The sequence below is a fragment of the Podarcis tiliguerta genome, assembly GCF_965153285.1.
Source record: "Podarcis tiliguerta genome assembly, chromosome: 4".
Classification (NCBI taxonomy): domain Eukaryota; kingdom Metazoa; phylum Chordata; class Lepidosauria; order Squamata; family Lacertidae; genus Podarcis; species Podarcis tiliguerta.
The window spans coordinates 8874609-8887391 of NC_139537.1; the positions used below are offsets into that span (position 1 = coordinate 8874609).

The 12783-nt window shown below is 47.0% G+C and overlaps 1 protein-coding gene across 2 annotated transcripts in view; it reads left to right on the plus strand.

The window, feature by feature from the left end:
• Window positions 1-12783, plus strand: part of MYO7A (myosin VIIA) — a 164802-nt gene that overhangs the window by 84229 nt on the left and 67790 nt on the right. The window contains exons 17-18 of one of the 2 annotated variants that reach the window (XM_083436022.1): window positions 3333-3389; window positions 7676-7813. In XM_083436022.1, coding sequence (XP_083292148.1) covers window positions 3333-3389; window positions 7676-7813 — 195 coding nt within the window. The remainder of the gene's footprint in view (window positions 1-3332; window positions 3390-7675; window positions 7814-12783) is intronic. The other variant, XM_083436023.1, reaches the window with a different exon arrangement.

A 12783-nucleotide genomic window follows, 5' to 3' on the forward strand; every position in this document is an offset into this window, starting at 1 on the left:
AGCACCCAGGAATTGGAAGCCTTCCCGCTTTCCAGACCTGTCTGTCCACCCACTTTAGGGGCATTCCAGTGTCTGGTGAAAGCCATCCACTTCCATCAAGCCAACAGCTTTTATTTTCTCCTCATCTGCTGTTTAACTGGTGTTTTCTTTCCTTGCCGGCCTGTGTGTGAGTGTTTGTGAATTGCTCAGATTTTGTTATTTCAGTATGCATGCTTTGCAGTCTGCGTTCATTTGGGTGCCACTACCTAGAAGGCCCTCTGCCTGGTTCCTTGTAACTTGGCTTCTCGCAGCGAGGGAACCACCAGAAGCCCCTCAGCGCTGGACCTCAGTGTCCGGGCAGAACGATTGGAGTGGAGAAGCTCCTTCAGGTATACTGGGCCGAGGCCGTTTAGGGCTTTATAGGTCAGCACTAACACTTTCAATTGTGCTTGGAAATGTACTGGGAGCCAATGTAGGTCTTTCAGAACCGATGTTATGTGGTCTCGGCGGCCGCTCCCAGTCACCAGTCTAGCTGCCGCGTTCTGGATTAGTTGTAGTTTCTGGGTCACCTTCAAAGGTAGCCCCACGTAGAGTGCATTGCAGTAGTCCAAGCGGGAGATAACCAGAGCATGTACCACTCTGGCGAGTAACTACTCTGGCGAGTAATGATTTGTTGCACATCTGTTTGAAAATTTAAGCTATGTAGTTTAACTAATCCAACAAAATGGATGAACTTGGTCCAGCGACTCCAGCTTTTCAAAGTCAGTGACACCTTCAGCTCCTCCCCTGCTGCCCTCTTGGTAATCCCCCGCCCCCCGAGGGTGGTATAATTCACTTGGGGAACAACTGGTTTAAAGCATAAAAGAGGCTTCAATTGTATCTAATTGGCAGGTGTGGGAAGGAAATTGTAACGCTTGTGTGAGAAATATTGTTGTTTAGTCATTTAGTCATGTCTGACTCTTCGTGACCCCATGGACCAGAGCACGCCAGGCACTCCTGTCTTCCACTGCCTCCCGCAGTTTGGTCAAACTCATGCTGGTAGCTTCGAGAACACTGTCCAACCATCTCGTCCTCTGTCGTCCCCTTCTCCTTGTGCCCTCCATCTTTCCCAACATCAGGGTCTTTTCCAGGGAGTCTTCTCTTCTCATGAGGTGGCCAAAGTCTTGGAGCCTCAGCTTCAGGATCTGTCCTTCCAATGAGCACTCAGGGCTGATTTCCTTCAGAATGGAGAGGTTTGATCTTCTTGCAGTCCATGGGACTCTCCAGAGTCTCCTCCAGCACCATAATTCAAAAGCATCCATTCTTCGGCAATCAGCCTTCTTTGTGGTCCAGCTCTCACTTCCATACATCACTACTGGGAAAACCAGTATGTGTGAGACTAGAGGGTCTCTATATTTGTCTATGATGGAACCTTCATATGTCAGGGGTGGCATCGATGTTGGGATGACCAGGTCTGTAAAGACTGATGTATACAGCTGGATCAGCCCCTGACCAATGCAAATTTTGGCAGCTGCAAAAAGGGAGTGGGAGATAAAATATACATAAAGCTGGGTCTCTGTCGCATCCTGATGGGGACACAGATTGCCTGCTCCCCAGTCATCAGACTGAGCATTTAAGGAGTGGGGTGAGTTTGATAACCCCCCGACGAACCTCAGGTGACGTGCACAAGTTAGCTGAGATCCGGGGGACTGTGGGTCTTGGGTGTGTGCAACCGTGTGGGGTGGCTACATCCAGTTTTGGCCACGTCTGTCACTGGGATATCACCTCCAAGGCATCAGCAACAGGGGATGCAACGCTGGGACCAAAAACGGGTAGCCACCCATATTGTGCAAGAAAAATATCACTGGTTATCAACTGTCAGGCGGTGGGCAAATAGCCAGGAAGACACCCTCTGCCACATCCCACTAAATCTAACCTGGCAACAGCAATAGCAAAGGCTGTTGGCGTTGTTCCCATTAGCAACAGCACTTGGTGGGGGCCATGGGATGCTTGGGGACTGCTGTTTCCCAAGGCTCCTGAGTCCTTACCGAAGACCCGGGAGCCACAAGATGCTACAGATCCCAGGGGTCCCAGTGTTCAAGATGCTGTTGCTGGAGCATTCAGAGGTCCTGGGGTCTGAAGGATGGGCTAGATCTTGTGTTTAATGGATGCGCAGGGGGTGGGGGGTGGGATGGAGATAGGTTTTGTGATCAGTCAGCACACGGAAAAAGAGCAGGCTCTCGGTTACTGCTTGAAATCCAAATTCTATGAAAGCTGCTTGCTGCAATGAGCCAATCTGATGCCTGATCAGATGCACACAGCTTTACCACTCCACTGCAAAGGATGAAGAATAAAGGAAAAATGTTTGCAGTTTTATACTGAAATCCACACTGGGACAGATCAGCCGACGTCTGTTCCAGTTCATTTTTGCTGGTGCTCAACCATAAGTCTGCTCTATCCCGTTTTATGCCGAATTATTTGAAGAATGAACCAAAAATTGTACACATGATGATCTCCAGCAATGCACACTTTTTTTTTGTATGCATGCCCCACAAAATGTGTATTTTTCAATGCTCTTCAGTGAGCCTTTGGGTTAAATACACGTAACAGAAAAATGTGTGTTTTTCTGGACACTATTTTGAGCACCCCAAACTGTGATGCGAAATCCAGAGTGCGTAGCCTCTGACCAAATGGATTTCTCCTCTGTTCAGAAGTGGGGTGAAGCCACTGCTCTAGCTTCCAAGTGGGTGTGCCATTGCTTCTTAGCAAAGTGGGGGGGAATTGGTGCGGCGCAAACACATCCTCAGGAGTGCCAAATTAGTTCCCGCAGCGCATTTGCACTGGGAGTGTTGAATTCCAATAAAACGGAAATGGGAGCGGAAGTTGCCATGGTTGGCTTATTCCTCTGGTGTGCAGAACAGAAATCAACCCAGCGAAAGAACTACATTAGATAACAGAATTCTGCAGTGGAAGGCTATCCGCAGCGGAATGGAAACGCAGATGCGTGCAACGAATGCAGCACGAAACGATATCTTCTTACACCCCTGGTTTGCACTGCACCAACCTGCCCACCATTTTGTCCATCCTGTTAAGCAGCCATGGCCCCAATCCTTGTGGGGAAGCTAGCGTAGCAGCTGCAACCCACCCCACCCAGCAAGTTGCCTCTGCCTCCATCCCTACCATTGGGTGGCAGGAATATAACGCCTACTCAAAAGCAGCCGTTGCAAATACTTGGGTTTCAAACACCCCCGAAACAGCTGCTTGTGGTTAGTGAATAGCTCAGAAGTCCTGTCTTAGTCGTTCTTCTTTTTCACTTTTTTTCTCCTATTCTCTGTCTCTCGTTTGTTGTTTTTTTGTCTTTTGATCCCCTGTAGTTTCTCTGTGGCTATGCGTCCAGTGCTTTTGGGCAGTCACCAGCACCCAGCCTGAAGGTAAAAATAAGCCAAAGAGCTCCCTTGTGTGTGGTATGTTCACTTCTTCTCTCTCCCTCCCCACCCCACTCCTGCTCCCCCCACCCTGCCCTCCTCTGTCGCCGGTTTTACTCTTCTCCTTGCGTCCTTTGCAGCAGATCGCTCGCGAAAGGACAGAGGTGGTTGCGGACTCACGGAGGGCTTGCCTCAGGGAAGCAAGGCTGTTCTCTGACTTTGCTAGGGATGCCTGGAGCCACTACATTATGCTGGAAAAGGTGATGGCGAAGGGCAATCAAAGCGGTTCGGGGCTTTTCCTCTAGGGATCGAAGGCTAAATTGGGCCTCCATTAGTCTGGCAATTACCTGGTTGGGTGCGCCAGGAGAGTCTTCTGTCCTGCAAGAGCTCAGAGCGCAAGAGGAGGTTCCGAGAACCCATTGTTGTTGATATAATAATAATAATAATTTAATATTTATACCCGACCCATCTGGCTGGGTTTCCCCAGGCGCTCTGGGCAGCTCCCAACAACATATTAAAAACACGATAGAACATCAAACATTAAAAACTTCCCTAAACAGGGCTGCCTTCAGATGTCTTCTAAAAGTCAGATAGTTGTTTATTTCCTCGACATCTGGTGGGAGGGCGGGCGCCACCACCAAGAAGGCCCTCTGCCTGGTTGCCTGTAACCTCACAGCGAGAGAACTGCCAGAGGGCCCTCAGAGCTGAACCTCAGTGTCCAGGCTGAACAATGGGGGTGGAGATGCTCCTTCAGGTATACTGGGCTGAGGCTGACTAGCAAAGTCAGTGCTTCTGGCGCCCCTCTAGGTGTTGAGGATTCTGCTTACCAAAGCAAGCAAGCAAACACGCAAACAAAAAACCATATCTAAAAGCAATTTCAAATCCAATAGAGATACGGATTGTGTGGTGTTTGTGTACGGTATTCCCAAGGGGTGGCTGGGGGATAGTTTATTTTTATTTATTGAAATTATTGAATTTATATACCGCTTTATACCCACTTATTTGAATTTATATACCGCTTTATACCCACAGGTCTCAGGGCCCCACTTTTATTCAGTAGATGATAGATAGATAGATAGATAGATAGATAGATAGATAGATAGATAGATAGATAGATGATAGATGATAGATAGATGATAGATGATAGATAGATGATAGATAGATAGATAGATAGATAGATGATAGATAGATGATAGATAGATAGATAGATAGATAGATAGATAGATAGATGATAGATAGATAGATAGATGATAGATAGATAGATAGATATAGATGATAGATAGATAGATGATAGATAGATAGATGATAGATAGATGATAGATAGATGATAGATAGATAGATATAGATAGATAGATAGATAGATAGATGATAGATAGATAGATAGATAGATAGACAGATAGATAGATGATAGATAGATAGATGATAGATAGATGATAGATAGATTGATAGATGATAGATGATAAATGATAGATGATAGATGATAGATGATAGATGATAGATGATAGATGATAGATGATAGATATACATAGATAGATAGATAGATAGATGATAGATAGATAGATAGATAGATAGATAGATAGATGATAGATAGATGATAGATAGATAGATAGATAGATAGATGATAGATAGATAGATAGATAGATAGATAGATAGATAGATAGATAGATAGATGATAGATAGATATAGATAGATAGATGATAGATAGATGATAGATAGATGATAGATAGATGATAGATAGATATAGATAAATGATAGATAGATCAATAGATAGATAATAGAATCCATTCTCTGTTAATTATTATATGGGCAGCAGGCAACGAAGGGGAATTTTGTTACACAGGAGCTTCCTTTGGGCATCTGGGACTGCCACAGAAGAGGCATTGGAAAAGCTTATTGGACACTTGTCGCTCAGGGATGCTGGCTGTTTATTTGTGGCTGGGCAGGGAATTTACTTCCTGAGTCACATTGCTTATTTGAGGGTTTAATCAAATCGGTAAAAATGGGATGTGACACTTTTTAAGTGTGAACCAAAAGTACGTGCTCCGTAGAAGCCAAGGTTCACTGAACGTTAGAACGAACTAATTTGCTTTAACGAATTCATCTGAAAAAATCTCTGAGCTACACCTGAAAGTAGCTCCCACGAACAGCTGGGTGAATGGAATGTGAATTAAGTCTGTTTAGGGGTAGAACTTTGAACAATTTTTAGTTCAAGTTCATTCTCTTGCATTCATTTTCTTTTTCCTCCTAGGACTTGGGGGCTTTTAAACTTAAAGATCATAATTATTGGGGCCATTGACATCGCACTGTGCGATGTTTTCTTACTTTTCTTAAGTGTGCTTTATAATTTGATGCAGAAGCCTGTAACGTTCTAAATGCTGGTGGGATGGGGAATGCAGAGGAACTTGAACAGAATGGATGCTCACCTTTTTCAGGTGGGCGGCGGTTGCATTCCCCCTCACTTCCGGCAGACAGTTCTCACATGCTTGCTGGCCATTGGAGATTTCCCTAGTCTGGCGGGATCTCAGGGCGGGACTTCCCCTCTGAACGCCAGCTTCAAACAGGCCAATCAGAGGCTGCCTGGTATCTGAGGAAGCAGCTGCTGGTCAGAGCAAACATCATTGGGGTAGATGGAGAAATAGCCTCACCTGGTACCAGGCAGTGTCCAGAGTTCCTATTGGTGAGATTTTCTGAATCATGGAATGGTAGAGTTGGAAGGGGTTCCTAGGGTCATCTAGTCCAACCCCCGAAATGCAGGAACTGCAACTAAAACCTCCATGACAGGTGGCCACCCAACCTCTGTTTAAAAACTTCCAAGGAAGAAGAGCCCACAACCTCCCCAGGGAGACCTGCTTTTAATGTCAGAAAGTTCTTCCTGAGGTTTACTCGGAATCTCCTTTCCTGAAACTTCCCTTGTGGTTTGTTCTCAGCGCGTGGTATTCAGAGATACGCTGACTCTGTCTCTGTTGGTTCCTTCAACTGTGAGAACTGACCTCCATGAACGGGCACACCCTCTGCGCCTTTGTCCCCTTCCCACAGTGGCAGAAGACATGCTTTGAGTGCAGAAGGTCCCCGGTCCAACCCCTGCCATCTCCAGGGTGTCAAATTTCCCTTGCCTGAGAGCTTGGATGGCGACAACCAATTGTTAACTCTTTTGAATCTTGGTGGGTTGTTGACTTCCTTAGTGGGGCCTGCAGTCTGCTATCCTGAATAATGTAGGGGGCGAAGGGATGCGGGTGCCGCTGTGGGTTAAACCACAGAGCCTCGGACTTGCTGATCAGAAGGTCGGCGGTTCGAATCCCCGCGACGGGTGAGCTCCCCTTGCTCAGTCCCAGCTCCTGCCAACCTAGCAGTTCGAAAGCACGTCAAAGTGCAAGTAGATAAATAGGTACCGCTCCGGCGGGAAGGTAAACAGCGTTTCCATGCGCTGCTCTGGTTCTCCAGAAGCTGCTTAGTCATGCTGGCCACATGACCCGGAAGCTGTACGCCGGCTCCCTCGGCCTATAAAACGAGATGAGCGCTGCAACCCCAGAGTCAGCCACGACTGGACCTAATGGTCAGGGGTCCCTTTACCTTTACCTAAGGGTAGGGGGCATTGGGGATGAGTTAATGGAAACAGGAGGCAGTGCAGTGGACGCTCAGGTTGCGAACGTGATCTGTGCATGATGCATGTTCACAATTCGCAGTGGCACGTCTGCGCACACACAGGTTGCGATTCACTGCTTCTGCGCAAAGCACGATTTAGCTCTTCTGCGCATGCATGGCCACCAAAACCCGAGAGTAACCCATTCTGGTACTTTCTGTAACCCAAAAAAACGCAACCTGAAGCATCTGTAACCCAAGGTTTGACTACACCAGTGTGGTGTAGTGGTTAAGAGCGGTGGACTTGTAATCTGGGGAACCGGGTTCGCGTCTCCGCTCCTCCACATGCAGCTGCTGGGTGACCTTGGGCTAGTCACACATCTTTGAAGTCTCTCAGCCCCACTCACCTCACAGAGTGTTTGTTGTGGGGGAGGAAGGGAAAGGAGAATGTTAGCCGCTTTGAGACTCCTTCGGATAGTGATAAAGCGGGATATCAAATCCAAACTCTTCTTCTTCTTCTTCTATAATCCAAAAAGGCCTGGGAGCTCTGGCCAAGGCGGACGAACGGCCTGCCTTGCTGAAACACAGCTTCCTGTGCAACAGACTGTCCCCTGTGACCCAGCTTGAGAGGGAAATGTTCTGCTGCTGTTTGCATTATCCTTTCATTTCCGGACACTGATCCTCTGCGGCGCTCCCCCCCCCTTTCTTTCCAGGGGGCAGAGACCAGGAAGCGCTCCCCGACTCTCAGCAGCCAGTTCAAGCGCTCGCTGGAGCTGTTGATGAGGACTCTCAGCGTCTGCCAGCCATTCTTCGTCCGCTGCATCAAGCCCAACGAATACAAGAAGCCCATGGTAAGCCGTGCGCCCGTTTGCCTTCTTCTGGATCAAGCAGGGTTTTTAACCGTGAGGAGGCAGGCTCTAGGTCGTTTGCAGAAGGCTACTAGCCACAATGGCTCGGCTCTGCCGCCACAGCTGGAGGCAACAAGGCTTCTGAATCTTCTTTGCTGATCACTCGTAGCCAAGTAAGATTGTCTTGCATAAACACTGTTTTAACGAGGCTTCCTCAGCCTCAGCCCTCCAGCATAGCTGTCAACCTTCCCTTTTTTTGCTTGGAATTCCCTTATTCCAGCACCATTTCCTGCTGCTTCCCGCTGCTATCCCGGATATCTTGTAGACTGTCTCCCTTATTTTTGAGGCTGCTGATCCTTTATTTTCAAATCTGAAAGTTGACAGCTATGCCCTCCAGATGTTTTGAGACTACAATTCCCATCATCCCTGACCACTGGTCCTGCTAGCTAGGGATCATGGGAGTTGTAGGCCAAAAACATCTGGAGGGCCGAGGTTGTGGAAGCCTGGATTTGACAGTGAGTCTGTAAGTGACTGTGGAGGCCAATTCTGGATCCACACATCCTTCCACAGTGGGGACATAGGTTTCCAGGTAGGAACTGATCACGGTGTGGATTTGCCAAGTGTGCCTTCCTCTTAGCATGTTTCTCCCTTGCGTCCTGAGTTTGAGCGTCTTCAGAGCCCATGACACCTTTGGTAAAGGCTGTTCTCCAATTGGAGCACTCGCAGGCCAGTGTTTCTCAGTTGTCAGTGTTTACATTTTTTTATATATAGATTTGCCTCGAGAGAGTCTTTAAACCTCTTTTGTTGACCACCAGCATCACGCTTTCCATTTTTAATTGGCTTCTGAATGCCAGTTTCTGGAAACCACAGGAGGGGAGAGCAGGTCTTGCGTTCGAATCCTGCTTGCGGGTTCCCCCCAGCCACTGCGACAAGAGGCTGTTGGACGAGATGGGCAATAGGCCTCATCCAGCAGGATTGCCTTATGTTCTTGTGCCCTGGCCTCTTCTTTAATTGGTAAAGTACTTTACTTCATTAGCAGCAGACCCAGGAAAAAAAGGCAAGCTAGCCTCATATCTCTCTGCAGGGTTTGGGGCAGCCTGTGTTTTTGCCACGTCCTCCTTCTGAGATTCTAGGCTCAGCCTATCTCCATGAGCGGATAGATTTCTGCTTGTACAGCGAAAGTTCCCCTATCTTTCCTTTTCCTGCATCCCACCCACACACCCCTCCATCTGCTCCAGAGAGTTAAAGGTAAAAAGGTAAAGGGACCCCTGACCGTTAGGTCCAGTCATGGCTGACTCTGGGGTTGCGGTGCTCATCATTATTTGAATATGTGGAACTAGCAAAAATGATGCAAAAAATTAGACACCAAAAAGATACAAAGTTTATTAGCGATTGGAGTAAATTTATAACATACATTGAAGGAAATTTTAGAAGTTTAAAAACCACAGCAGGCCTAACATAAATCTTACGGCGCGTAAACTATTAATAATGAAACTGCAAAAAAAGAAGAAGATTTTATTAAGAAGCCCGAAATCGGGAGGGAGGGAGGTCAACATGTACATATAGGAGGGATACAAAGAAGATGATGAAGGATTGTAATGGAAATTTATGTTATTTTGTTGTTTTTGTTGTTTATTGATGTTTGGGTACTTTCGATGTCTGTTTGTTTACTTTTGGTTTTTCACATGAAAATTAATAATAATAAAAATAGGTCCAGTCATGGCCAACTCTGGGGTTGCGGTGCTCATCTGTCTATATTGGCCGAGGGAGCCGGCGTACAGCTTCCAGGTCACATGGCCAACATGACTAAGCCGCTTCTGGCGAACCAGAGCAGCACATGGAAACGCCGTTTACCTTCCCACCGGAGCAGTACCTATTTATCTACTTGCACTTTTGATGTGCTTTTGAACTGTTAGGTTGGCAGGAGCTCACCCTGTCACGGGGATTCGAACCGCCAACCTTCTGATCAGCAAGTCCTAGTCTCTGTGGTTTAACCCGCAGTGCCACCCGCATCCCAGCTCCAGAGAGTTGGGGGACCCCAAAGTGTATTTGGTGAGACCCACTGAGTGAGCAGAAGTTCTGCTCGCTCAATGACTTGGTTGTGCTTAGCTCTCCAATCTTTCTTAATTCCCCCCCCCCACCATGGGGGAATATCCTTTGATATCTTCACACTGCACCCTGGCTGTGTAAATGCTGTAAGAAAAACACCCCTAATTCCCTTATGGGGTATCTAGAGCCCGTACAGAGTCCCTCGGGAGATCAGCCTGAGAGAAAGCAGAGGCCAAGCAGGGTATGTTGAAAGCAAAGCGACTAGTAAGCCTGATCTTTATTAAAGGAAATAAACTGTTGCAACAGGGTCCCCACTCGCCATGTGCAGGAGGGAGAAGAACCGTTCAAGAAGGACACTGACAAACTGGAACGTGTCCAGAGAAGGGCAACCAAAATGGTCAAAGGCCTGGAAACGATGCCTTATGAGGAACGGCTAAGGGAGCTGGGCATGTTTAGCCTGGAGAAGAGGAGGTTAAGGGGCGATATGATAGCCATGTTCAAATATATAAAAGGATGTCACATAGAGGAGGGAGAAAGGTTGTTTTCTGCTGCTCCAGAGAAGCGGACACGGAGCAATGGATCCAAACTACAGGAAAGAAGATTCCACCTAAACATTAGGAAGAACTTCCTGACAGTAAGAGCTGTTCGACAGTGGAATTTGCTGCCAAGGAGTGTGGTGGAGTCTCCTTCTTTGGAGGTCTTTAAGCAGAGGCTTGACAACATATGTCAGGAGTGCTCTGATGGTGTTTCCTGCTTGGCAGGAGGTTGGACTCGATGGCCCTTGTGGTCTCTTCCAACTCTATGATTCTATGATTCTATGAACCCTGAAAAATGGTGTGCAAGCCCCTATAAAGACATTTGAAATTCCCCTCCTGTAGCCCAAGACCACCCCCCGAAACATCCTACATACATCAGAGAAGGAGGCAGTCTCCAGCGGAAATTTGAGAGGAGTTTCTTCTCTCCTGTCTGCCAGGATACCTGATAATGCCGTACTCAATTGCATTTTCTGGGTAGCCTGGCCATTCCTTTGAGATGGTAAATACTTTAGTTCCTGAATTTCTTAGGCATATTGATAGTTTGCTCAGCTTGACAGATACTCACCAGACTGTGTTTGAAAAGAGAGGTGTAAGCCCCTACAGTCCAAAGACTGACCATTTCCTTCCTCCTCGCAGAGGAATATTTGAGGTCAGTTTGTTGTTGTTGTTTAGTCGTTTAGTCATGTCCGACTCTTCGTGACCCCATGGACCAGAGCACACCAGACACTCCTGTCTTCCACTGCCTCCCACAGTTTGGTCAGACTCATGTTAGTAGCTTCGAAAACACTGTCCCACCATCTCGTCCTCTGTCGTCCCCTTCTCCTTGTGCCCTCCATCTTTCCCAACGTCAGGGTCTTTTCCAGGGAGTCTTCTCTTCTCATGAGGTGGCCAAAGTATTGGAGCCTCAGCTTCACGATCTGTCCTTCCAGTGAGCACTCAGGGCTGATTTCCTTAAGAATGGATGTTTTTGATCTTCTTGCAGTCCATGGGACTCTCAAGAGTCTCCTCCAGCACCATAATTCAAAAGCGTCAATTCTTCGGCGATCAGCCTTCTTTATGGTCCAGCTCTCACTTCCATACATCACTACTGGGAAAACCATGGCTTTTACTATACGGAGAGTCAAAATGGCTTCAGGACTGCTCTCCTGCGCTATTTCAGACACGTGGCTTATATACTTATGTATGTGTTTGCCTTGTTTACCACGAGGTGCTGTTCATTCCCCCGCCACTGAAAGTCGTGATCAAAACCCTTAAAATACGCGGGACAGCCAAAGAGAACGAATGGCACCACAACAGGAATCTGGAAGTAAAAGTAGCCTGTGAAATAAAAACATCTTTTTCCCCCCAGGAGAGGATTTTTATGCCTGAGGTCAGAGAGGACCGAGAGCTGATAGTGACAGGAAACAGGATTTCAGGAAACTGGTGGAAAAAAACCAGTGGAAAGAGCTTTGCCTGTTTTTGCATTACATACCCTGTTAGGACTTTTATTTAATTTTGCAAAATGCAGGAGAACCATACTTTGTAGATGTAAAGGAAACAGATTTTGTTTCTGTCCAGGTGTTTATGAGTGAATCTTCCCGGTACAAATTGCTTTTCTCCAAGCAGCCAAATTGGGGCAGTGCATTTAGCAGCAGCCAATTGTGTGCCCAGTGGTTAAAACACAAAGCAGGGCTGCCTCAAAATTGAGGGGGCCCGGCCCCCTTAAAAGAAATATTGAGGGGGCCGAGGTGCCTTTCGCCCCATAGAGTTGGCGTGCCCTGTTATTTGGCTGCCATGGCTCTGTTTAGGTTTGGTGCTAAATCGGCCGCCTAAATTCAAACAACCTTATTCCCGTTTTTGCTTATCGTCGTTCCTGTTGCCTGTTTTTGTAATGTCCGTGTTGAACAGGGTTACGTGGATTTTTATCGTCACGTTTAGTATGCCTACTTGGGAAAATTTGTGCCTTGCTTTAAAAGGCTGCTTATGGATCTATAAAATTTAAAAGTAAACACTGTTAGATGGAGCCTCGTGAAGGTCTCTCTAGGCCACTGATAAGTCACCTCGGTTCTGGTGCATCTTCTCAGCTTGATTAAAGTCTTGTCAGTCTTTCTGATATGTTTACAGCTACTGGCTGTAGGGAGCATCACCCCTTGTCTCTTCTTTGCAGAGGTATATGACCTCAGCTTGACTAAATCATTGCCAAACTTCTTGATTCTCGCAATCCAGAAAGGTCTGGGCAGACAGATACACTTCTGTCCTTAAATGGGACATCTGGGCCTACTTAAATCATGGACCAAGGGTTCTCTTAATCAGATTTTGCTTCTGGGGCAGTTGCCTTCGTCACGCACACAAATTTGCCCCACAAAAGACCTGAGGGACACCATGGTTTAATTTCATTGATCTGTACAC